Source organism: Pseudophryne corroboree, chromosome 1 (assembly GCF_028390025.1).
Source record: "Pseudophryne corroboree isolate aPseCor3 chromosome 1, aPseCor3.hap2, whole genome shotgun sequence".
In the NCBI taxonomy this organism is placed as follows: Eukaryota; Metazoa; Chordata; class Amphibia; order Anura; family Myobatrachidae; genus Pseudophryne; species Pseudophryne corroboree.
In genome coordinates, this window is record NC_086444.1 from 765,152,370 (window position 1) to 765,178,775 (window position 26,406).

At 42.6% G+C, this 26,406-nt stretch overlaps 1 protein-coding gene across 2 annotated transcripts in view; it reads left to right on the forward strand.

Moving 5' to 3' along the window:
• The window catches only part of GRID2 (glutamate ionotropic receptor delta type subunit 2), a 1,619,892-nt gene that overhangs the window by 1,563,675 nt on the left and 29,811 nt on the right, over positions 1-26,406 (forward strand). For both annotated transcript variants that reach the window (XR_010176066.1, XM_063917339.1), the window contains exon 15: positions 16,437-16,677. Coding sequence is in view for 1 of the 2 variants with exons in the window: in XM_063917339.1 (XP_063773409.1) it covers positions 16,437-16,677 (241 nt within the window). In the remaining variant the exon portion in view is untranslated. The remainder of the gene's footprint in view (positions 1-16,436; positions 16,678-26,406) is intronic.

Consider the following 26,406-nt stretch of genomic DNA (forward strand, 5'->3'; position numbering starts at 1 on the left):
ACCTGCAGCCGCACCCGCTATAGGTTTCTATGGGGGAGGCAATGCTGCCCAATGTATTAATATCAGGAATGCAATGCATTCCAATATTTTTCCAGCAGCTACCTTAATCTTTTGATTGTGGTAGACCATTGTAGTCTATGGATATCTGGTTTTCACCTGACTGCGCTCATCCCCTATAGTTTGAGTACTCGTGAAATGATGCAAATGGATACTTATATAAAGGTGTGTTTTACTTTCACATGTATCAAATATGACACTCAATATAATGAAACAGTGCAGATAATATTGTGGAACATGAAAAAGGTGGTAAATGTAGTCTATGGTCTAAAGATCTGGGAAAGTAGATCCAGCTGGGTTTCCCGGGAACCCTCTGCCGGAAATGCCTCAGTGCATTGCAGTGACATGTGACCACACATACGCAGGACCCCCTGCAGCCCAGGGAGCACATTGCAGGGATAGCTATCCCAGCGGGTGCCGTGTGATACATTCACCCAAAGGGATCGCATATTGCAATGCGATCCTGGGCAGTAAGATCATGCCCAGATCATATTCAATATGTGATCCTTGATAAATGGGAATCTTAGACATTGTGCACAATGGATAGGCAAATTGGTTAACAGTTTTTAATTTCCAACTTTGCCTTAACGCTTCACGCTTTGTGCACAATTTCAGGATTTTTTACTTTCCCTGTAAAATATACGTATATGTGATAGAGATTTTTCTTTAAAATATACATGTCTTACACCACAATCCTTATTGGGAAATAGATTTTGTGGTAGTATCAGGCTTGTACTGGCCCACAGGGATACAGGGGAAACCGCCGGTGGGCCCCACTGCTTGGGGGGGGGGGGGCTCCACCTCCTCCTCTAAGGATCAGGTTCCAGACTGTGCACTTGAATTATACATTATACATATGTTACCTTATACTGGACTATGGTGTATTTTCTGGAGTGCATTGCTGATAAGTAATCTGGCACATTATCAGCAGCTGAATTTACTGTATATATTTATGATAGGACCCAGACGTTGCACTCTCTAATCATTGGTCAAACCAGTGAGGTGGCAGGCCACACCCTCTCTGGACTGGCTACACCTCTAAACATGGGCCCCTACCACTGCATTCCCCCCAGTGGGCCCTGCATGCCCCAGTCCGACACTGGGTAGGATACTGTATGTATATGAATGCTTGTCTTGTCATTTTTATTCTTCTGTATAATGTTACTTTTCTACTCATCACACAATATATATTTCTATGAAGAACTCTGCAGTAATTGACATGAAACTAAAACATTCTCAAACAAATACATTCTTCTTGGACAGAAAAGCTCCCGATATTAGCGGCCATTCAGCGAGGTACTCATGCAGTGCCAGAGCATTGAGTGCAGTCAGTTGTTACAGCAATCTAGGCTTCATGTGTCATGATGTAGAATTTAATCATCTCAGTCTTGTCAGTTTGCATGTTGCATCAATAATGCTGAAATGCTGAAATGCCACCTTGCTAATCTTATAATAATGACATGCTGGAGCTATTTAGTCAGAGTACGTGCGAATATAATAATAGTCATATTGTAAGACCAAGAACCATAGTAAAAATGAATGGAATAAAGCATGACTTTTTAATGGTTTTAGGATCCAACTAACTTTTATGACAAGTACCATAAATCACTATCCTTATACTGCTTGTGGCAGAAGTGATTACAAAACTTTACATTTATTTAAGGAATATGTAACAAAGCCATACTAAGGGCCATATCTAATACTCTGCACCTAATTGTCAGCCTGGCATGTAACAAGGCTTTTTCCTTGCAGTCTCAGGAGCTGTTAGTAAAAATACAAGGTCATCCCTCTGGGGTATCATCCACAGGAAACCCAGATTACAGTATTTAACCCAGAATCTATGGGTGACTGCGCATTGCCTGTGGGTTTACCTAGCAGGGAAAATGCAGGATAATTGAGTAGCTCTGGGAATTAAACCCTTAGCTTTCCCCTTGCGATAAACTATGCGGCAATTTGGATATGTCCCTAAGGGCAGGATGTACTAAACGGAAAATGCGCAAACTCCCATTTACGACATTTTCCTAATGTACTAACCCCCGGCCGGCAGGTCCGCGCCGCGGAGGGGTTCGCCATCTTTTGCTGACGATACCCCATAGAAGCCTATGGGCTTCTCTCCTCACCGCTGTGTGAGGGATCCGATCGGATCCCTCCCAGCATGGCTCGCACCTGCCACCATCACCCTGCACATACGCAGACTGACTCCCGGATCTGAATCTCGGAAGTCAGGAAGCCGATGCGCATAGTGGAAGACAGCTCTTATCGGCAGAGCTGTCCTCTGCAATGCTGATCACATACGTAAGTACATATGCAATCAGCATCATGGTTCTGTGCGGCAATGAGTGGCGATGTGCATTAGTACATCCCGCCCTAAGAGTATGTATATAAAAAGGTTTATAGTTTTATCAACAGTGCATTGTTCTGTGCTGGGATGTATGCAGTTAGCCCTCAGATTGATGATTATTTAATCACGATAAAGACTACAGTCTAAATACTGATGGTAATTACTTCATACACCAAAAACACAGATTGTTGCCTCAAAGGTGTAAAAGGGCATACTTGCCTGCTCTCCTAGAACTGCCAGGAGACTCTCAAAAATCGCTGGGATAGTGGACAAGTCTACCTCTCTCTTGTAGTCCACACTTCTGTACTACAAGTGCCTATATATTCTACATGTGCAATTGATAATATGGGCTGTGAATGATTATTATTATTACATTTTATTTATAGGGCGCCACAAGTGTTTCGCAGCGCCATACAAAGGACAGTACAGGGAGACAAAACTTAGCATTACAGTAAATAAATAACAAAAATAGAGTACAGGTAACAAAGAGCACCACAATTCTCAAAACATAATACAGCTAAGATGTAAGTAGCGAGGGAGTAATCATCGTACTGCTTGGGGCTGGTGGCCATAGATAGAGAAGAGCCTTTACCAGCAGGAGAAAAAGCGGGTAAAGATGGTCGCTGAGTAGGAGAGAGCTGCGAGTGAAATGTGTCAAGAAGAGGGCTTTGACAACAAGAGGAAAGAGGGCCCTGCTCTGAAGAGCTAACAATCTAGTGGTAAGGGGTGACAGATAGATGACATGAGGTGCAAGCAAGTGGGAAGTAGCCTGATGGCAGTATGTAAGCAAAGCAGAGATGTTCAAGGCATGAGGCAGGGGGATGGAGGAGCAGCCTCAGGACTAGGTTATGCATCGGAAGGGTACGCTTTGATGAATAGGTGGGTTTTCAGTGCCCATTTGAAGCTTTGCAAGGTCGGGGAGAGTCTAATGGAGCGGGGGAGCGCATTCCACTGAAGGGGTGCAGTACGGGCAAAATCTTGAACTCGTGCATGGGAAGCAGTGACAAGGGCAGTGGAGAGGTGACGATAATTGGACGACTGTAGTGGGAGGGAGGGAGTATGAAGGGAGAGGAGGGTGGAGATGTAGGATGGCCTTGTATGTGAGGGTGAGGAGTTTGAAGAGGATTCTGTAAGGGAATGGAAGCCAGTGTAGATTGTGTCGAAGGGGAGTGGCAGATGTGGAGCGGCGGGAGAGGAAGATGAGCCTAGCTGCAGAGTTGTGGACAGATTGGAGGGGAGCGAGATGGGAGCAAGCAAGGCCAGTGAGGAGAACATTGCAGTAGTCGAGTCGTGAGATGACCAGTGAGTGGATGATAAGTTTAGTTGCACTCTGGAAGAGAAATGGCCTGATGCAAGCAATGTTGCGTAGCTGGAACCAACAGGACTGCGCCAGAGCTTGGATGTGGGGTGCAAAGGAGAGGGAGGTGATGGTGTTGTCAACAGTGATAGAGATATTGATAGGGGGGTGATAGGGGGTGTTGCTCTAGCTAGGGGAAAGATAATGAGTTCAGTCTTGTCCATGTTCAGCTTCAGAGATCGCTCAGACATCCAGGAGGAGATGGCGGAGAGGCAGCTAGAAACCTGAGAGAGGACAGAAGGGACAGATCAGGTGAGGAGATGTAGAGTTGTCTGTCATCAGCATAGAGGTGGTATTGAAGGCCAAAGGAGTGAATGAGTGCACCCTTTAAGTTAATAATGCTGCCACTTTTTATTTGCACTGTTACCCTGGTACTCCCTGCAAGGGGTAGCAGTAGTGGTCCAGTGTAACCTAACACCGGAAGGGTAATTTCTAGGTGTGGGGAGATTGAGAAAAATGTGTATGTGTGCAAATCATATACTTATATGTTAGTATCAGTCACAGAATTTACCTAGCAAAATACTCACCTGCAGTGCCTAGCAGTGGTAGAGACTTTCCATTGGAAGCGCTCCCTGCTAGTCATATGATGTACAAGCAGTACCGTGGGGAGGAGTTTTGTCTCCCTGGAAATGCCAGTCTGAACTGTAATAGCAGGGAGCGCTTTCAATAGAAAAAGGCTTCTGGGGCAGACCCCCACCACCCTCTGCCCCCTGCCAGCAAAGGCAGGAGCTGCCAATGGTATTATTTAATAAATAACAAAGCTTGGAACAGAAAAAGCACCCAACTGATATTTACCCACTAAAAGGCAAATTTCACTTTGGTGTGTATTCTGTTCCAGGCTTTTTTGCTTATTAATAATACTAACATATAATACATTTCTGATTTTTACGCATGCACATTTTCCCAACCTAGAATGAAAATATCGCCATGTACCTAAGAATGACAATGACATTTTAAAAGATTGCATTATTTCTCAGTGGGAACCCTTGTCTCATCGCTCTGCTCCCCTGTATCTCCCTAGCTTTCATTAACCTGATTATCTATTCACTTGCTGCCTAGATTCCATTTTACAAAAGATAATGCCTGCCATTTCTATAATGAGAGCTTGACTTTTACTGCTAACGTAAACACACCTGATAGACAATAATTAAAGTTCACTAGTGGCTGTAACTCCTAAGATTCATCATGATGCTAATTTGATTCCTCAACTCATTGTCTGTTTTACTGAAGGGGAATCATTCTGTTGCCATTTGTACACTAAGACATGATATGTTCATTCTAGAGACAAAGGTGATGCAAATAATTGCTGTGTTGCTTTTTTACAAAATAAATTTATTCAAAGTGTCAACTGCATGTACAACCTATGCAACGTTCAATTCCATAACAAATCACAACATTTTGGTGTAAACAAAATAAAAGCTCTAGATAATTGAGTGTATTGAGAGTTGTATATTTCTCCCCTTTCCTGCTTGAAACATGTTAACAAGAGGCATTATTAACATGTTTCATTTTGAGAGGACAAAAATACATGAATAGGGATTCTGTATTTGGGTTTCAACCACAGCCAACCTATCTGGTAAATACCGTTGAAAAAAACTTGTTTAGTTTGTTTGCTATATCATTATCATTTTTGATTAAGACTCCCCTCTTGTCCTTTAAAGGGCCTATACTCTCTTTCTCTAGTCTCTTGCTGTTGTTGTACTTAAAAAAAAATTTGGGATTCGCTTTGCTTTCCTCTGCTACTAGTTTTTCAGTTTCTACTTTAGCCGCTTTTTTTCCTTTTTTGCATACTCTGTTACAGTCCATATAATGCTGAAATGACTCCGCATCCCCCTCAGATTTGTATTTTTTAAATGCTCATTTTTTTTGTCCATTAATTCCTTTATATTTTTGTTAAACCACATTTGTTTGGGATTTTTATTCCTTTTTTTGCTGCTGGTGTGAATAAATTTATGAGTATTATTAATTAGCAGTGATTTTAATACATCCCATTTCTCTGTAGTATTCTTTCCATGAAACAGAATTTCCCATTCATTGTCCCTTAACGCTTCCTTCATTATGTCAAAGTTGGCTTTGCTAAAGTTTAGAGTCCTAGTTGAGCCAGTATAGGACTGCTTATGAAAACTGATATTGAATGTGACCATATTTTGGTCGCTGTTACCTATGGGCTCTCCTACTTCAATATTTGATACCAATTCCCCATTGTTAGTTAATACCAGGTCTAAGATTGCATTGTACCTAGTTGGTTCCTCGATTAATTGAACTAAGTAATTATCATTTAGCGTGTTTAAAAACATATTGCCCCTAGCAGTATCACATGAATTGATTTTCCAGTTTATCTCAGGATAGTTAAAATCTCCCATCACTACTATGTCTCCTACTCCAGCTGCTCTTTCAATTTGATTCAGTAACAATTTCTCGTCAGACACATTAATACCAGGCAGCCTGTAGCACATTATAGCACACAGAATGAGCCGAAATTCACATTATAGCACATAGTATGAGCCGAAATTCACATTATAGCACATGGTATGAGCCGAAATTCACATTTTAGCACCCAGAATGAGCCGAAATTCATATTATAGCACATGGTATAAGCCGAATTTCACATTATAACACACGGTATGAGCCAAAATTCACATTATAGCACACAGAATGAGCTGAAATTCACTTTATAGCACACAGTATGAGCCAAAATTCACATTTTAGCACACAGAATGAGCCGAAATTCACTTTATAGCACATGGTATGAGCTGAAATTCACATTATAGCACACGGTATGAGCTGAAATTCATATTATAGCACACTGAATGAGCTCAAATTCACATTATAGCACAAAGAATGAGCCAAAATTCACATTAGCACATGGTATGAGCCGAAATTCACATTATAGCACACAGAATGAGCTGAAGTTCACATTATACTACATGGAATGAGCCACATTTAACACTATAGCACACAGAATGAGCTGAAATTCACATTATACCACACGGTATGAGTCGAATTTCACATTATAGCACACAGAATGAGCTGAAATTCACATTATGCCACATGGAACAGGGAATGTGACATTATATTAGTAATAATGCTGCAGCAGGAAAATTAATGTTGTAACAGATGTATCAGTACAGTTCTGCATCGTAGATCTACTGTATAACATGAATATTACATCTATGCTCTGTGTGTCTGGAGCTGGAGTGAGAAATTTGTGTTACTTTGTGCATTGTACAGGAATACAGACCTGCAGTGACCGGCAGTGTATTTGCTAAGATCTTGGAGCTGGGAGAGGTATAATAGTCAGTGGCTGGAGTTGTAGATGCTCGGAGCCATGTCCCAGCAGCCGTGGTAAAGAGGACTAGGAGGGTATAGGAGGGTTCTAGAACGAGTGTCATAAGTGGTTAATGAGAGCATTCCTTCTCCTTGCACCATAGATTCTGCTTTCTAGGTACCCCAAGCCCAGGTGCACTGCTGGCAAGGAAGGGGTGAGCAGTTCAGTGATGCCAGAGAGGATTAGCAGTGGATGATGTGAAAGGGAGAGTGTTGTTGCCAGTGCAGAATAACACAGCTGAGGGAGAGATTGCTGCTGCATTACCCGTGCAGACAGGGCAGGCCAGCGAGTGTGCGAGACACTTCTTCCTGCTTACCCCCTCCATCATGGGCATTTACAGGCACCTGGGTGAGTGCCAGCTGCCAAGTTCACAGACTGCCGGTGCTGCCATCTTGTTCCTGTGTGTAATAGTGTCAGTCCCAGACCTGCTCCCTCCTTCCTCGGGAATCCTCAAGATGCCACCGCTGTCTGATTTACACCTAGCCGGCTGCATCTGCGGACCTGCGGTAGCCGGCTACCCGCAGCTAGGATTCACCACAATGCTGGCTGCGGCTGCCGCAGCTGATCATCGGGCCGGGCGTAAGTACTGTACGGCCAGATGTGCTGCCTTGCTGCGGCTGTGCAGATGATCGCCGCGGCGGGACCCGGCCGTCCATCCCGGTGCCGGTATGTGTAGGGGTGGCGTTCGCCCTAATCACCCCCCCGCTAAATCCGCCACTGGTGTCAGGAAAAACGCAGGCGTTCCCAAGCATTTTCTGGGAGGGTGTATGACGTCAGTTCCGGACCCGATGAGCCTGTTTGTATCGCACTGGAGAAGTAAGTCTTGGGCTGCGCACAGACTGGAAAAATCATTTGATGGTGAGTAAGTTGCAAACGAATCTGCAGCTGTCCGCTGTCTGGCGGAATTTTTCGCACAGCGTACACATATATTCGCACACTTGCACGGAGCGGGTTTTCACTCTCACTGGGCGGCGACTATGTGATCGCAGACCTCTGCAAATTTGCAGCACAGCGATCAGGTCTGCATTAGGCCCACAATTGGGTGCACTAAGTCTCCCCCGTGATGCGTGTGCACATGCGTACGCATCATGGTAAGATGAAAGCGGTCACATCTCTATGCCGCATCATGCAAATCATTCCATATAGCACAAAAAATGCTAGGAGAATAAAGACACATCTGTATACATATTTATAATTTCCTGCATCTCTTTCATATACAGTAAGACATATATTTTAGATTTTAGGGTCCTTTAACTATGCTTTGACGCTGCATAACATTTCAGCTGCATTATTACTACATCCTAATATCACTCATTTTGATTAATAGTACAGCAGCCACTTTTACTAAACATACAGATCTGAATGTAGGTAATCAGGACGCATCTTGCAGACATCTGCCACACAACCAAACAGAATAAAGCCAGAAGTAACAAAGCCATGCAGCTCTAAACAACACTTTCTGTTTCCCTGATTGGAAAATAAACTTCTTTAAAGACAGAATAATTGTTTAGGTGCTGAGCGGTGCACAATTATTATGCCACTTACAACTTCTCAGTGACTTAACCAAGTAGGAAAGTGCTGCGGGTTGAGAAATGGGCATTTTCTCTTGTTCTTAGATCGCATGAGCTATGAAAACCCAATGGGAATGTAACTGCTCACTTGTGAACAATTTTCCAGTACAAGCCTAACTTACCAAGCTGTAGAATGTACTCGAACAATAGATTTCTTTCTACATCAACATTATCAAGGGTATTGCAACATGGATAATTGTTTGAATTTAAAATAAAACATTAAATAGTACTGAGTAAAATGCATGTTTTCAGCCTGGTAGATCAATAATTGCACACTTAAATTCATAACCTAATAACTGCTGCATGAAATATTCAATGTGCTTAGGGCGCCACCATGTGGGCAAACTGCAGATAAGTCAAATATGTGTAGACAAGTTCTTTGTTTTACAAACTAATCTTCCAGCTGATAATTCAACTTCCTTCCAGCTATTCTGTTTATGAGAAATGTATATATGTTTTATAATGTGGCTTAATTCACTAAGGGGGGATTTATCAAACCTTGGAGAGAGATAAAGTGGGAAGTTATAAATAATTAGCTTTTGTCATTTTACAGGCTGTGTTTGTTAGGAGCTGATTGTTTGGTACTTAATCTCACTGTATTTCTCTCCAAGCTTTGATAAATCTCCCATTAAGTAACAACAAACTGAGAAAATTAATGGATTCCATTAGTCATATCAGTATTGTGAGCTCCTTGTTATCTTGGACAAATATTTTTTATCTTTGTGTAGGTAGCACCAAAAATTAGATTGTAAGCTCAATTACAGTAAGCAGCAAAAGTTTGAGGTGATGCATAAACCGTAAGGGCCCTACACACCTGACGATTGGCTGCCGAGGTGCCCAGCGGCCGATACGACCGGCGGGCGACCTGGCAGTGGGGGGTGACGGGAGGATGAAGTTTCCTCACTCTCCCCGTCACCCGGCCCCATAGCCCTGCATGCTAATATGAATGAGATTGACCATATTGGCATGCATGTATAAGCGACCTGGCTCCAACGATGAACGAGTGCGGGGCCGCGTATCGTTCATCTTTGCTGCATACACACTGAAAGATATGAACGAGTTCTCAGTCATTAATGAACAAGATCGTTCATATCTTTCAGTGTTATCGCGTAGTGTGTAGGGCCTATTCTGTGCTCCTAAAAGGTTCTCTTGTAGGTACTATAGGACAGTGCAGGCACTTGCATCATACTAGCTCTGAAAAATATTGATTTAAAACAGTAAGGGCATATTTACATAACACATGTTGGGCTATATAAATCATAATAAAAGTAATATATTTATTATTAATTATTACAAGTGTTCAGGTTTCTTTGTTTTATGTTCTAAGTGGTAACTCTAATGGGGATAATTAATGGGCTGCGAAAGTGAGACATCTAGTTTAAAGCACTGCCTTAATGTGTAGGATTCCTTTGCATAATAATTTTCGAAGGACACCATCCATTTTTCTAGTAAACATTTATATTTCTATAGTTGGATGGCCAAGGAACACCTGATGCAGCAGGTACAGAACTAGAGCTTATCCTAACTGTTTTACAGTATTTAGGCCCAAATGTATTAAGCCTTAACAAGTGATAAAGTATAGATGGATAAGGAGTGATAAATGACCAGCCAACCAGCTCCTAACTGCCGTGTCACAGGCTGTGTTTGAAAAATGACAGGAGCTGGTTGGCTGCTCATTTATCACTCTTTATCCATCTCCACTTTATTGGGAAAATGTATTATAGCGGCGTGCATAGCACTTCCTGCATCACCTCATTACCGAGGCAAATCAGAAAGGGACATCAACAAGATGTATCAACATCTTGTCTGCCGAAGCGCTCCTCCCCTCTGGCGATGTAACCCTGAGCTCACAGTACGTCAGCTCAGAGCTGGCGTGCTGTGTCTCCCTCCCATCCGGCTCCCTCTGCGTATGCGTGGGATCTCGCTACTCCCACGAGATGCCCAGCACTGTCAGGAGCCGGCACCCACCACAGCCATGGACAGCTCTGTGCCTGCTGTGGTCTATGGGAATCGCTATGTGCAGCTGTCAAAAATGACAGCTGCAGGTGTTGGAACGGTCAGCGATGCTGACCAGTCATACATTGGCCACACATATCGGCCTGCTATCTTTTAGATAGCAGCGCCGATATGGGCATAGCGCCCCTGTCACTGTGCCCTCACCGCAGCCTTCATACATGGGAAGAAGCGGTATAAGGCACATAACATGCACTGATACCACTTCTCCCCCATATCGCCCCTTCGTACATTTACCTGAATATCTTGTTAAGACTTAATACGTTTGAACCAAAGTATCTTATACAAAGCAATTTGATTTTCTGAAGTGAGTAAATGTCATTAGGTGCCCTGCTGTTCTGTTTCAGAATTCTGAAACCTGTACTCCCATAACATGTAGATACACTGGGGTATTGTTACTAAGGTGTGAGTGTTTTTAGAAGTGGAGATGTTGCTCATAGCAACCAATTAGGTTCCATTTAACATTTATCTAGCTGCTTCTAGAAGATAATAGTTAATCTGATTGGTTGCTCTGGGCAACATCTCCACTTCTAAAAAAAAACTCACACCTTAGTAAATATACCCCATTCTCTCATATTTATGTCAGATTTTCTTGTATTTTTATCTCAATTTATTGATCTTTTATTTACATTTAGTCGTGATATAATTATATAATGTAAGGGACTTTGGGGCTGCTGTTATTATAGGTGTTAGATTTTTTAATTCTTACATTTTACATATACATATTTATTTGCATATAACCATCAGCTTGTCTTTTATTTTAACTATATGCTTAGTAATTGGTATGTTATTATATGCAATGGAGGAGGAATAGATACTGCTACCTCTGACATTTTTATTAAAATTATGATTTCGTTACCATAGCAACTGCACTGTTTTTTTACAATAAGGAGCACTTTCCTCACTTATGACTCCATGGTTAATTGTAAGAGTTTATCAAAATTATCTTGACTATCAGAATTCTTTGTGCATAGAGTGTGCATCAGCATTTTTCTTTATCTGGTATAATAAGGAACACTTTGCAAGTTGTCCAATATAAAGCTGATTCCTGGCTGGTTTTTCTTTTTTTTATTATTAAAATCCCTTAGTAAAAATTTCTGAAACTTGGTGATACTGAGGTACAGTATCTACATTTCCCACATAGAAACAACATCCAGCATAATGAACACAAAGGACATTTCATAATAGTCACAATAAGGAAAAATAGCTTTTGCTCTCAATAGTTCTGAGCTACTAAGGAGGGAATTCAGTTAGTCACGGTAAATTACCATGACTAATTGATTTCCCTGGGGGGTAATTCAATTATCCCTGATAGCTGGCACTATTAGGGATTTTGTTTCACCTACAAAACACTACCTGTGTCTGGCGCTAATCACTATATGTATATATATGTATAACTACGGATAGGTGTATATATGAATCCACATACACACCCACCTTGCATATACATACAATTAACTTGAATATAAAGATTAATATATATGCTTTAATAAGAACCCATATGTTCTACAGAGCAGCGAAGGTAAATTGGCTTGTGGATGTAGCCAAACAATCCCACCTGATGTAAACCAGATGTAAACCTACAATAAACTATATAACCCCTCGCGCTAATATAATCAAATTGAGGCAACAGGTCATGAATATACTCAATACATTAATTCCTTTATGATATTTTTAATATCTATAAAATCAATCATATAAAGACAAAAGAACATCGAAAAATTAATATGCGCATATAAACCCCCAATAAAAATATAATAATAATAATTGAGCCTAAGAGGTGGATCATATATCTATATTGCTATAATTGACCACAGTGGACTAATCCGATAATTGTAGAAATGTTGATGTCCTTATTTTATTCCTAAATAGGACAGTCCCATAAAGTATGCTATAAATAATCTCCTGAATTGAATATCATATAGTGTAGCATGAATGCAGTTTTTTACCAGTTCCTGGAACTATCCATATGCTCACAGAATGGTAACTTCTCACTAAGGGAGATGTATCTTGAACCCTGGAGGATAAAGTCAAACTCCTGTGGCTCGGCACACCGCAAGTGCCTGTTGAATGATAAAGCTCCCGTTCTCCAACCACCGCAAGTGGCGTCCTCCGTCTCCCACTAGACTGCCGTAAGCAGTGCACACATCTTTTGGCTTTGGAGGAATCAGTCCGGCTCCCGGAGCTCGGCGCACCGCAGGCGCCTGTCAGCTGGTTATGCTCCCGTCTTCAAGCAGCCACATATAGCGTCCTCCCTTCTCCCGCTTGTCAGCCTCAAACAACAGCGATGCACATCAACAGGGACCAACAACTGGTGTCCACTGGGTCACAATTAGAGAAAGTGCCCTAATTGTGACCCAGTTGACACCAGTTGTTGGTCCCTGTTGATGTGCAAAAAATCAAAAATTGGTCAAAAATCTACTACCACTCTCTTCTATTGGACAAAACATACCACATGCAAGAAGCTACTGTGGTTCCTCTGATTCAGGTTTGTATATATCTTTGATGGTGGGATGCCTGCGATGGTCTGCATACATCTCCGATAGTGGGGTGCCTGCAATGGTTTGCACACATCTCAGATGGTGGGGTGCCTGCGCAGTGCCCCCTGAGCCATTTGATTAATTGACGGATGCTATGCTTATCTCAGCTGTGATTGTGCAGGCTGAGGATGTGTGAAAATATGCAAAACCTAGCAAGCCTGAAAAGTACAGAGACACCCACCAGAGCCATTGTAAAGGCACAGCAACTGAGTACACATTTACAGCGCACATGCAGATGCTTCGATAATCATCAGGTCGAGTCAATCAATGGCAAAGTAGCATGCAACCTGAACAGATACTCCCAAACACGGCTGAGACAGGCTTGCATTCAATGACCATAAACAGTGCCTGACTGTCAATCACTATGTGTAAAGGAAAGCCCAGCAAGCGGCATCATTATTAGACTTTGGGGGACATTTACTAAGCAATGATAAGAGTGGAGAAGTGAACCAGTGGAGAAGTTGCTTCATCATCCAATCAGATGCTCTGTATAATTTTATAGTATGCAAATTATAGATGTTACTTCAGTGCTGATTGGTTGCCATGGGCATCTTCTCCACTGGCTCACTTCTCCACTCTTATCAATGCTTAGTAAAGGTCCCCCTTTGGCCAGAGGTATAGCTAGGTGCCATGGTGCTGGAGCAAGGGTATGTTTCAGCGCCCCCTCCCCTGAACTGAATTGGGGGCAGTTACTTTTTAAAATTAAAAAATTGAATAATCTAAAATTGCTGACAGGGCCAGTTGTAGACCTTGTGAAGCTCAGGGTGAAAGTTTCCTTTGGGCGCCCCCTTTGTTTAAAACAGTGTGCGCTGAAGGTGTGCAACAAATATATAGGGGAGTGGCTTTATTGTGAAGGGGCATGACCAAAGAATAGTACAAATTCAGATGACAGTGCACAGTATTGTCCATTATTCACATTATACCACACAGTAGTAACCCTTATACACTTTACGCCACACAGTAAATCCCCTAATACATGTTACACCACAATAGAGTCGCTTATACACTTTACACCACAGTAGAGCCATTTATACATGTTATGCCATAGTAGAGCTGCTTATTTGTATAACAGAACACAGTAGAGCTGCTTATACACTTTACACCACAGTAGAGCCATTTGTACATGTTATGCCACAGTAGAGCCGCTTATACATGTTACTCTGCAGCTTCTAATGTAGAGAGATGTGCTGCAGCAGCTGGGGCAGAGAGAGATGTTGTAGCAGCCGGGGCAGAGAGGGGTGCTGCAACAGCCAAGGCACAAAGAGGTGCTAGGGCAGATAGGTGCTGCAGCAGCTGGGAGAGAGAGGTGCTGCAACAGAGAGAGGTGCTGGCAGCAGCAGGAGCAGAAGAGGTGCTGCAGCAGCTGGGGCAGAGAGAGATGTTGTAGCAGCCGGGGCAGAGAGGGGTGCTGCAACAGCCAAGGCACAAAGAGGTGCTAGGGCAGATAGGTGCTGCAGCAGCTGGGAGAGAGGGGTGCTGCAACAGAGAAAGGTGCTGGCAGCAGCCGGAGTAGAAGAGGTGCTGCAGCAGCTGGGGCAGAGAGTGGTGTAGCCGGACAGAAGTAACCCTGTCGCACAGCTACAAGCAGACAGAGAGACATACAAAGAAGACAGCAGAGCTCTTGCATCTGCTGGCTGGCAGTGTCTCCTGCTGTCGCCTCTGGCCTGCACTGTTCCCTAACTTGTTTCAGAGTCAGTGTGCGCTCCTCTGCTTCTCCTCCTCCTGCTCTGAGGCTGACTGTTCAGCAGCCCACATTGTAGCGGCCAGAAGGAAGGGGTTTGCAGGCAGCGACACGCCCGCTAACTTTTCCGGTGCCTGGAGCTTGCGCTCCACTGGAACCACCCTCGCTACACCCCTGCCTTTGGCATATGCGATATAAAGCATATGCATGCACAATTTACTGTTAATAGCTGAATTGCAAAAACGTGGGAATATCGGCCATCATCCCTACTTTCATAGGCATTATAATGAAGGTTTAGGCAATAAAACGTGTTTTAGAAGAGAAAAACGCATATCATTTATTAATCTGTACTTTGGTAAATTTTTGATCAATTTTTCAAATTGACTTTCAGTAAATCTCTGATTTGCATTCCACCTTTACAACATCAGTGTTTTTCCAGTGTTTGCTCTTGGTTGATTTTTGGTTGACTTTTTTTTTTTTTAGTAAATCTCTGATTTGCAAAATTGACCAAAAATCAATGGAAAACACGAAATTGGTCAAAATCGACCTTTAGTAAATATACTCCTGGAACCTCATAACAGAGCTACACTGTTAGGCTTTGACAACTCCTTAAAAAGCTTAAGAAACAATTTAATCATCTTTACTTTCACATTGAAAACACCTGTCATAGGGCAGAACGTGTTATGCGTGCAGGGTCGTCAAAACATCTTGTAGGCCGTGGTGCTAGAGATGGGGCATGGCCGAGCATAGGGTTGTGGCCTAGCCCAGAGTACAAAACAACCCTGTGAACAATGTGTGCATTGCCACAGACCAGCGGCTCCTACTGACAGCGAGTGGGGGCGTTGCTCTGTCTCTGTGGTTGACTGCACCAGGCCACCCAGCCTAACTCAGGTACAATTAATCTGTATCTTCCACCTTCTTCTCTTGGTGCCCCTGATTGTGATGGCCTTATGTCAGTCAGCTAATGGATGAGCTGCGATATTAGAAAATGAATCTACCCCTGTGAACTATTGTGATTACGTGCACCATTTTGTTTGTAGTTTGTATAGATTACACAATATATTTGTTTAGATTGTAGTGAAATTAGCTTTATTTGTAAATTATGGTCTGATTATGATGACTCTCATGGGAATTATCTTTCATGTCTGCAGGACAGAGGACAGTTTTAAACTAAGAGTTCCTTTAAATCAATGGTTAAAGTTAAATTTCCTTGAAGGCTACTTCTGTCTTTATATTTCCAATATTGTAAAGTGATGACTACCCCATGGTCCCTTTTAATTTGAACTACAATAGTCCTACATGACTCTGCTTGAGCCTTCCATTATGGGTACCAGAAAAAAAACATGGACTCCACCAGCACAGAAGAACGACTCCCAGAGAAAAGCAGATTTTAATTTAGGTAGTGGGGAAAGAGCAGGGGTTGAAGAATTATTTTCAAAAATATTCTAGAGAAGTGGTACTTGCCATTGACTTACTAAAGTAATGGATGTGAATGTACTTTTTGCAGATAAACCTGGTCATACATTTTGTATTTCATGTCTCTGGCAGGATCCTGGAGCTCCAGCAGAATGGGGACATGGACCTATTAAAACATAAATGGTGGCCTCACAATGGACACTGTGACCTATATTCTTCGGTGGAACCAAAACAAAAAGGCAGTGCCCTGGACATTAAAAGCTTTGCAGGAGTTTTCTGCATCCTTGCAGCTGGAATCGTCCTGTCCTGCATAATAGCAATGGTGGAAACATGGTGGAACAAGAGAAAAGGCTCAAGAGTACCTTCCAAAGAGGTAACTATTTAGAGAGTTTGAAATGATGCAGAATAATGTATATACTGTATATTACTGAAAAAGGTAAATAATTTTCTTTTAAAGTTTCAACCTATGTTTAAGTAGGAAGTCCACTAACGTTATGGTGGATGTGGGCAATGCTTGTTAGAATTTTTGGTGAATCCTGAGATAACCTATATCCTATTTTTTTTTAAACAACAGCTCGAGTGTCAGCATAAAATACCATCCAACTGCAAAGTAGGTCACATGAATCAAATATTTAAAAATGTGATGAATTACCCAGAGCTCATTTCACATGCAGCCAGAAAAAGCATGTACATTTGGTTTGTACAATAATCCACTGTATCTGTTAGTGGTGCTGCCAAATTTCAATCTGAAGCCAAAAAGGAAGGAGTAAACAGATGCTTGAAATTACGATGGCCATACAGAAGCAATGCAAACTCTAAGCTTTGAATAGGCTCCATATCTTCTACTTGCATAATATAGTGAGTCCGGGTGGTGAGAAAAAAATTATTCATTTGTAATCATATACTTTCTATTTAAAATATGGGATGAAAAGGAAATAATTTTAAATAATCATAAATAATATGCTAAAGTTGAAAAAATACAGTAAGACAGAAAATCCTTAATTAAAATCAGTTGTGGATGTGTATCCTGTGCCTTATTAAGAGTTGGGAGAAAATCCAGCTAAAGAGACTGATTCAAGATATTCTTGGTAATGTTTGTACTGCACATGTTCCATACAGGACTATTTTTGTAGCATTGTAGACCCTGGGCAAAGCAATGCGCTGGGGTCCATATCCACCCATTCATAGGAATAAATGAAAAAAAAAAATCATAAATTACCACCCCCCTGCAGTCCTGTGCTGTCTCTCCACATGCTTCCCTTTAGTGAATAACTTTCAGCACTCGTATCGGTGGATAGCTCCAGCCATCCATCAGTCAACATGCTGATAGTCATTCACTGTCTGGCTACAGGCTGGGAGGCAGGTAGAGAATACTGCCTGGCTGCTCTGATTATGTGTGATCCAGTAGATGCCACCCTGGCCCAGTCCGCCCCTGCTTGAAGGCTCCTAGAATGGTGAAGCCCTGGGCAGCTGCACTGTGTGCCTATATGTTAAGATGGTCCAAGGTCCATAGTCAAGCATACACATCTTTGAGCCTTTATGGGTGAATAAGAGGCATGCACATATCTCCATTTGTGTCTGAGTGGGTGTAACTGGATGGCAACTGGGCATTCACACTAATTAGAATGAGGGCAAGTCGTGGGCATGTAGGCAGAATTGCAAGCTATTTAGAGTTGTGCATATGCAGAGAGATCTCTTGCACCAGCTACAAGACTGGTGCAAATGTATGATGGTACTGGTGACGGCTGCATGGAGATTGATGGTATGGATGCAGCCAACTCTGAATACCATTTGTAATTTCCTAGCACATGTATGTAGCCACAGATATGGTCAAATTGTGTGCGACTCTAAATCAGGCCTGAAGACTTAAAATTGGACTTGGACATGCATGCTGATCCTGGCCTCCGGCAATTGCAGAGATACAATAGATTGTACAGTGCAAAAGTACCGTATAATCTATCACATGCCCGGCAGCTGGCGGGGAGGATTATTAGTATGACTCACATTAATGTATGACCAGCATAAGTCTACCTGCCTATTTATTATCCCTTGCTTATTCTACATATCATAAAAATAAAAAATAATTTTTTGGGTCATTTCAAGAAGAGTAGAATGCACAGTGATAGGGTTTTGGGTTTGGATCCATAAATGGTTGATGGTTTTGCTATTCATGGTACAGATTTGTTGTGTCTCTACCATCAATAGTGAACTGAAACGCAGTGATGTTTTTTTTTACACCCTTAGCACAGAGCTTGGCCCAACACCATGGCCACGCCATTAAGTCCCACTTCCTTCAGTGATTGCCCTGTTGCCTGCAATTCTCTCATCAGGTTTATCCAGGGGCGCTGAGGGGATTGGGGAACTGGAATTAATTACCTGGGCCCAGGCCTAAAGGAAGGGCCACCCCCCCCTCCCCCTAACCTATCAGTACTTTATGTCTGTGTTTCCCCAGCCAGGGGTTGCCATGGTGTACGGAGGCAGCAGCGGCAGCCTTCTCTGTCTGTGCAGTTAGAAGCAGAGGGTAGCGATCGCACTGATTCTGGACACCTTTGATCTACTCCTGGTTGGGGGGCACAACAGTACCTTGCTGTGGAGCACACATCAAAACGAAATGATGCCACAAATACAATTTTCACTTTTTTGTAAGAAGGTATGGCCACACTCCATTAGATAAGGGCATGCCCCCATTACCCGAGCCAAGATACGCTTTCTACAGCCATGGGGATATCCATCAAAGAGTGCATACCATTGGTTCCACATTGATGGATTCTTTCACTGATTTCACCATCAATGGTTAACCTACCGATGGTCATTCCTAATATGCATGTATGGACATTCTGGATACAGTAGCCTACAGGTTGAAATGGTTTACACAGCAGTGTTGCAAAAACATAACTTTTCAGGACTTGAGCAATTTTGAAAGTTCCCATAATAAGCTATGGCAGAGCCATAACTATGTGGGGGTTCATCAGCACATGACTGGGGGAAGTGGTGGGGGGTATGCTACGGCAGTTGGAGACAAGATTCAGCAAGCCTCAATAATTACCAGATATTGGTAAAATGCCACTCCTAAAATGGCCACCTCCATGGAAGAGACATTTATGATTCACAGCTACCTTCTTATTAAAGGTCCTGCCCAGCATGCACATACTGAAGGGCTACTCCTAAGCATAGGATCACACATATCTAGTGCCTAAGGATGGTGCACGTGCAGATAGGTACACTGCGATACTGAAATCCCATTGTGCATGCTATGCCGTCGGATACTAGAGGACATACATTTGCCCCTTATATTTAAGCACATCAGCTGACTTTCATTATTTGGTTCTTAATTGATGGAAGTGGTAATCAAAGCTACAAATTGCTATACGTGAAGGTTGGTCTGCCTGCCTATTTATCTCCCCACTTTCTGTACTAGCACTGTGCCGACTCTCATGCTCTGTAACTAACTCTCTGTGCACTTAGCCAAGTCCAAACCACCAGAACTGATATTTAGTGCATTCTACCTATCACCACCACTCTCCACATCTAAGCATAGCCTGGTAAACAGAAACAAAAGGCGGTATGCACTCATATTGCCACTCAATTATTAAACTGTGTTCATATTGTAGCAGTATAGCTTGGCATATGACTTCTCTGCTGAATATACTCTATGAACCATAACCGTTCATAAATACAGAAAAACAAGAAATTAAAATAAATTGGAATCTGTTTGCAGTAGGAGTATTTTTCCCCACTGCAAAAAAAGATAACACTTTTTTGAAACACTAATCTGGTACCTACTGTAAGACTGAAAGAAAGAATTGCATAACATATAACCTCTGACAATTAGTAGCATGCACTATAGCTCTTTCACATCTCCACTGCCGGATCCCACCCGGGAATTGGAAACAGGTCCTTCCCAGGTGAGATCCAGCAATTTGCTGGGTTGGTTGCCATAGCAGCGGGGGGCTGAGCCCGCAGTGGGGGTGGAGGCGGCGCTGGGAGATGAGTTCATCTCTGCGCTGCCTCTCCCTATGTAGTGAACGGGTCCCGGGTCGCATCAATTTGGGGACCCGTTCATGCTGCTACTGACCCGGTATTCAACCCGGGAAAATAACACTGCTTTATTCCCGAGTTGAATTACCGGGTCAGACGACCTGGGAATTCGACCACTGCCCTTTCACACCGCACACCGACCTGTGTCAACCCGGCATATTGCCTGGTCAATACCGGGTTATTTGTGTGGTGTGAAAGGGGTATTAGACGTCACAAATGTAAAGCAGAGATAGGGGGAGAGACACAGGCTGCTGCAATGGTGAAGGAAGGAGAGGGCACCAAATTACTGCCTTGCCCCAGGTGACAAATATCCTAGTTTTGGCCCTGGTTAAAGGTACTGCTTTTGTGATCTGTCATATATGCCCTGTTACATCTATGCTTAAATATTACAGAATTCCTCTGAAAACTCTTTTGAGAGGATTTACTACAAAAAGAGGTTAATTAATAGGCCTCGAGGCCCACATGAATACTTTATCTATGTTATATAGAAAACCATTATATATATATATATATATATATATATATATAGAGAGAGAGAGAGAGAGAGAATGGAAGGCGGCACTCAGGAGGCTTTCACAAACGTGGAAAACGTGCTTTAATGTGCATCATCAACGTTTCGGGAGGCGCACTCCCTTCCTCAGGACACAGCAATACCTGTGACTACAGTGACAAAACAAACTTAAATACCTTACCCACTCCTGGCTCGGCCACCTCCGTCACGGCCAGCGGCGTCCCGGCTCACGGAGCCCGTACTTCCGGTTTCGGCTGAACCCGCCCCTTCCGGGTGACGACGCTCCGTTGCCGGGCAACGCGGCCGCGGGGAGGGCCCACACGAGCAGGAGACCAGCGTTGTCATAGAGACGTGTTGCTGTAGCAACAAAACAAAAACAAAAATACATGAACATACATAACAGTGCAAATCAGACCACTTGCGTGGATATAAAAAATGCATAATCAAATACTAAAAAAACACCTAGTGCCGAAAGGCACACAGTGCTGTGCACAATATATGATATGAAGAACATATTATGCCTCATAAGAATGTGTACATAAAACTATTCTACAGGAAAAATACATACTTGAATAACAAAAAGAAAAGTTAAAAACAAGAGGACACATGCTGCTGCCATTACTGTAAGTAATATTGATAGGTGCGCATGTAGCAAACTACCTTACAAATATACAACCTCTGCCCTAGAAATACAGCCTGCAGTTGGGGGGAAAATAACCCATCTCTCACAAATACATGGGCCCCTGTGTATAGACCTGTCTGGGACCTGTTATACCTTCTCCCACCAGAATGGTTCCAATGCACTATCTTAAATGCAATGTTTGCTGTACTATAGATAACCTTTTACCTCCTGCTGGGAGAATATATACTCTCCTACCTATATTTAACCCTACACCTGTACCATACCTCAGAGAAAGCAACTCAAGTTTAAGTATTCATTTAGACCGCGAGGATGGATCGTGTCTAACTTATGGATCCATCTCGCTTCCAGTTGCAACAATTTTTTTGCTCGGTTGCCACCTCGAATAGGATCAGGAACCTGGTCCACTATTTTATAGCGGACTGAGGCAAGGCTGTGACGCATCTGTGCAAAATGACGTGCCACAGGTTGTTCACTGCTCCCTGCAGTTGCTCCCTGCAGTGAACAACCTGTGGCACGTCATTTTAGACACGATCCATCCTCGCGGTCTAAATGAATACTTAAGCTTGAGTTGCTTTCTCTGAGGTATGGTACAGGTGTAGGGTTAAATATAGGTAGGAGAGTATATATTCTCCTAGCAGGAGGTAAAAGGTTATCTATCTATAGTACAGCAAACATTGCATTTAAGATAGTGCATTGGAACCATTCTGGTGGGAGAAGGTATAACAGGTCCCAGACAGGTCTATACACATGGGCCCATGTATTTGTGAGAGATGGGTTATTTTCCCCCCAACTGCAGGCTGTATTTCTAGGGCAGAGGTTGTATATTTGTAAGGTAGTTTGCTACATGCGCACCTATCAATATTACTTACAGTAATGGCAGCAGCATGTGTCCTCTTGTTTTTAACTTTTCTTTTTGTTATTCTAGTATGTATTTTTCCTGTAGAATAGTTTTATGTACACATTCTTATGAGGCATAATATGTTCTTTATATCATATATTGTGCACAGCACTGTGTGCCTTTCGGCACTAGGTGTTTTTTTAGTATTTGATTATGCATTTTTTATATCCACGCAAGTGGTCTGATTTGCACTGTTATGTATGTTCATGTATTTTTGTTTTTGTTTTGTTGCTACAGCAACACGTCTCTATGACAACGCTGGTCTCCTGCTCGTGTGGGCCCTCCCCGCGGCCGCGTTGCCCGGCAACGGAGCGACGTCACCTGGAAGGGGCGGAAACCGGAAGTGCGGGCTTCGTGAGCCGGGACGCCGCTGGCCGTGACGGAGGTGGCCGAGCCAGGAGTGGGTAAGGTATTTAAGTTTGTTTTGTCACTGTAGTCACTTGTATTGCTGTGTCCTGAGGAAGGGAGTGCGCCTCCCGAAACGTTGATGATGCACATTAAAGCACGTTTTCCACGTTTGTGAAAGCCTCCTGAGTGCCGCCTTCCATTCTCTATATCCAGAGCTATCTTGCTTAAGGAGGGCACCGGAGCAGATTCCCTGCGGGATAGAGGAGTGCCAGACCAAGTAGAGTGTTATATATATATATATATATATATATATATGTAATTTTATTTTTGCATAAAACTAACTTTAAACTGTGCTTTTATTATTTTTTTATTTTATACAGCCTACAGTTGGTGACGAAGCAGTCTGTTAGCCCTCAGCATGATCAATTAACAAAAACTAATGCATATTAAACCCCATAAATAACAGTTACAGTAAAAGAGCAGCATTACTGACATTATAGGAAAAAAATGGATTGTGTATGTCCGTGTTTTTTTCCTATCAGATTTTCTAACACCAGATGTCCTTTCAGCTGTACGTAGGCCAACTGCATTGCATGAGACAAATGACATCATTATTAATATGGAATATGTTGCACAGATTTTTAATAGTCAGAGTGTACAATATTTCAGGCTGCAGCTGGTACTCAATCTGTTTATACAAAAGCTTTACAATAAATAGACCCAGGACAACTAGCATTTTCTACAGTTGGAAATTAGCTGTCATGCTCTGTGGTTGCAAGAGACTGTTGCTGCTAGTGTGAACTCTCATGGTTCTACAGATCAACATTTGGTATTCAAAGGGATGTCCTATAAGTATAGCACACCTGCTGGAGAAGGAGTCTGCTGCTGCTGACAGGTGAGGGGGACGGCGGCGGACCTGGGACCCCATCAGGCTGGTGCCCGGGTAATTAGTACCTACTCCCCCCCTCCCCTCTCGGTGGGAGTGAGAATAGCATAGAATGAAAGGGAGGAAAGGGTGGACCACAGTATCAAAAGCAGCAGAGAGGTCAAGACAAAGGAGCAGAGAGACCTTGTACTTGGCAGCAAGGGGGTAATCTCTGACTTTTGTGAAGGTGTTTTCAGTGGAGTGGAGAAGACAAAAGCCAAATCAGATTGACTGATCAGAAAACACAGGGACAAGCTGCATAATAAAGTCATATCAATTCCTTCGAAACCTACTTTCATTCAAGCACGGGTGTTGGAACTTTGTATATATTATTATTTATTTTCTGTTTATTCTGGTAGAAATCAGTTAGAAGCTAGCCTGATTTACTGCTCCTCCACGGATGGGATGCAGTTGATATCCCGGCAGTAGGGATCCCGGCGTTCAGGAGACCAACGCCGGAATTCTGACAGCCGGTGAATTGCCATCAGTCGGAAACCAGAGAAACACGGGTTATTCACACTTGGTTTGTGGGTCCACACCACCAACTGAGTGTGAATATAAGCGTTGGCCAACAAAACGTGCCACCGGGCCCAAAGCGTGGCGAGCGCAGCAAGCCCGCGAGGGGATTCGATTCCTCGCTGCCAGGATTCCAACAGATGGGATGCCGCTGTCGGTATAATGAAGCCGGCATCCAATCTGCCAGGATATCATATGTATTCCCCAAAGACTCATAGGGATATAATCATAGTCATTGGAAGCACAAGCAAGTTGTTACAGTGCCATCATTATCCATTTAATTCAATACTAAGTGGCAATTAATATAAGACTATATATATTCCTTTGTCATTTACACATGCTGAATATTTATTTGTACATATTTGGCCGAACAGAATGAAATAAAATTTTGGTCAAGGAATCTTTTTTTTACGGTTCTGTGAGTAAAATACTCACAGAAGCACAAAGTATTCAGAAAATGACTATACTGAATTTATGGGTTGCAGTGATCAGCCCAATCATGTGATTGTAGTAGGCTGTATTTGACATGGAGACAAGGGGGTGGAGTGTTCCTGCACTGCTATTGAAAATTATGAAGTGTGTATATAACAAACATATAATAAATCACCTTGAATAATTCTTGGATAATTAATGGTGTTGGCGGTGCTCCCCTGAGGAAATGACAAATACAATCACTGGGGGGTTTTTCTCCTGGGAAAGGACCACGGGAACAAAGAAGAAAACCTCTTTGTGGGGGCACTCTTTAAAGATTATTGTTTAAAACATGTTTAATCAAATTCATTAAAAATGTGTGTAAGTATTAATTCCTTTTGCTACACCTCTATACAGGTTAGCAAATAGAAGACACGTAACAAAACAATATAAAAGTAACACTTCCTATAGAGCTGATTATTAAATTACCTTCTATTTATTGAAGAAGACTGTAATTGTTGCACATTTGGAGATAAAACTGCTTCTGTTTCTGCTTTCTATTATGCTTCAGTATCCCATCATTTGTCGTAATTCAGAAGCAATTTATGTCCCACCCTATATTTTTATGTGGGTATGCAATTACTCTTAATACAGTCAAAGAATCTAGGAAGCGGGTATTCTTGGTGAACAAGCCCTGCCCTGGGTGAAACGTACGTCCAATCTCAAAGACGTCACGGTGACGTCATTCGGAATCCCCGTGCAGAGAACACGGCTCCGATCTTGGGCTTCAGGACAGACACGCGCTCTAACTGCAGCGGCTGCTGCACACACACGAACTCTATAGACAGGTACTCCGGTGCTCTCTCATTGAAGAGCTGCGGGACGCGTCTCTCTGCAATGACCTTTGGCCACCAGAGACTCTGTGACCCGCAGCTATCAACAGCAGCAAGCACCCTCTTCTTTCTTCATACCAGTGCCGGCCGCCTGGCTCTCTCACCTCCCATTCACTGTGGAACTCCACACATGGGAAGGCAGTAGAAGCTGGCGGACACCTGGCCCTGGTCTGACCCTCTATACCTATCTCAGGCTCTTACAAAGTACTATAAATTACTGCAGAAGCTGTTTCTCCACGGATAGTTGAAATGCCCGACGTGGTGATAATGACTACCACTCATTGATATACTTCTCAAACACCACGCAATTTGCTTGATACCCATTCCTTATATTTATTCACCAGGCTTAGAATACCCGCTTCCTAGATTCTTTGACTGTATTAAGAGTAATTGCATACCCACATAAAAATATAGGGTGGGACATTAATTGCTTCTGAATTACGACAAATGGTGGGATACTGAAGCATAATAGAAAGCAGAAACAGAAGCAGTTTTATCTCCAAATGTGCAACAATTACAGTCTTCTTCAATAAATAGAAGGTCATTTAATAATCAGCTCTATAGGAAGTGTTACTTTTATATTGTTTTGTTACGTGTCTTCTATTTGCTAACCTGTATAGAGGTGTAGCAAAAGGAATTAATACTTACACACATTTTTAATGAATTTGATTAAACATGTTTTAAACAATAATCTTTAAAGAGTGCCCCCACAAAGAGGTTTTCTTCATTGTTCCCGTGGTCCTTTCCCAGGAGAAAACCCCCCAGTGATTGTATTTGACATGGGCAATATCATAAAGTAAGTAATATATTAGAATGGGGGTAGACGGAAGCAATAGGTCAGGGGTAGCCAACCAGTCAGAATCAAAGAGACAAAATACCTTGTTATTTTGTCAAAGAGCCGACATCGAGCCGAAGGCAC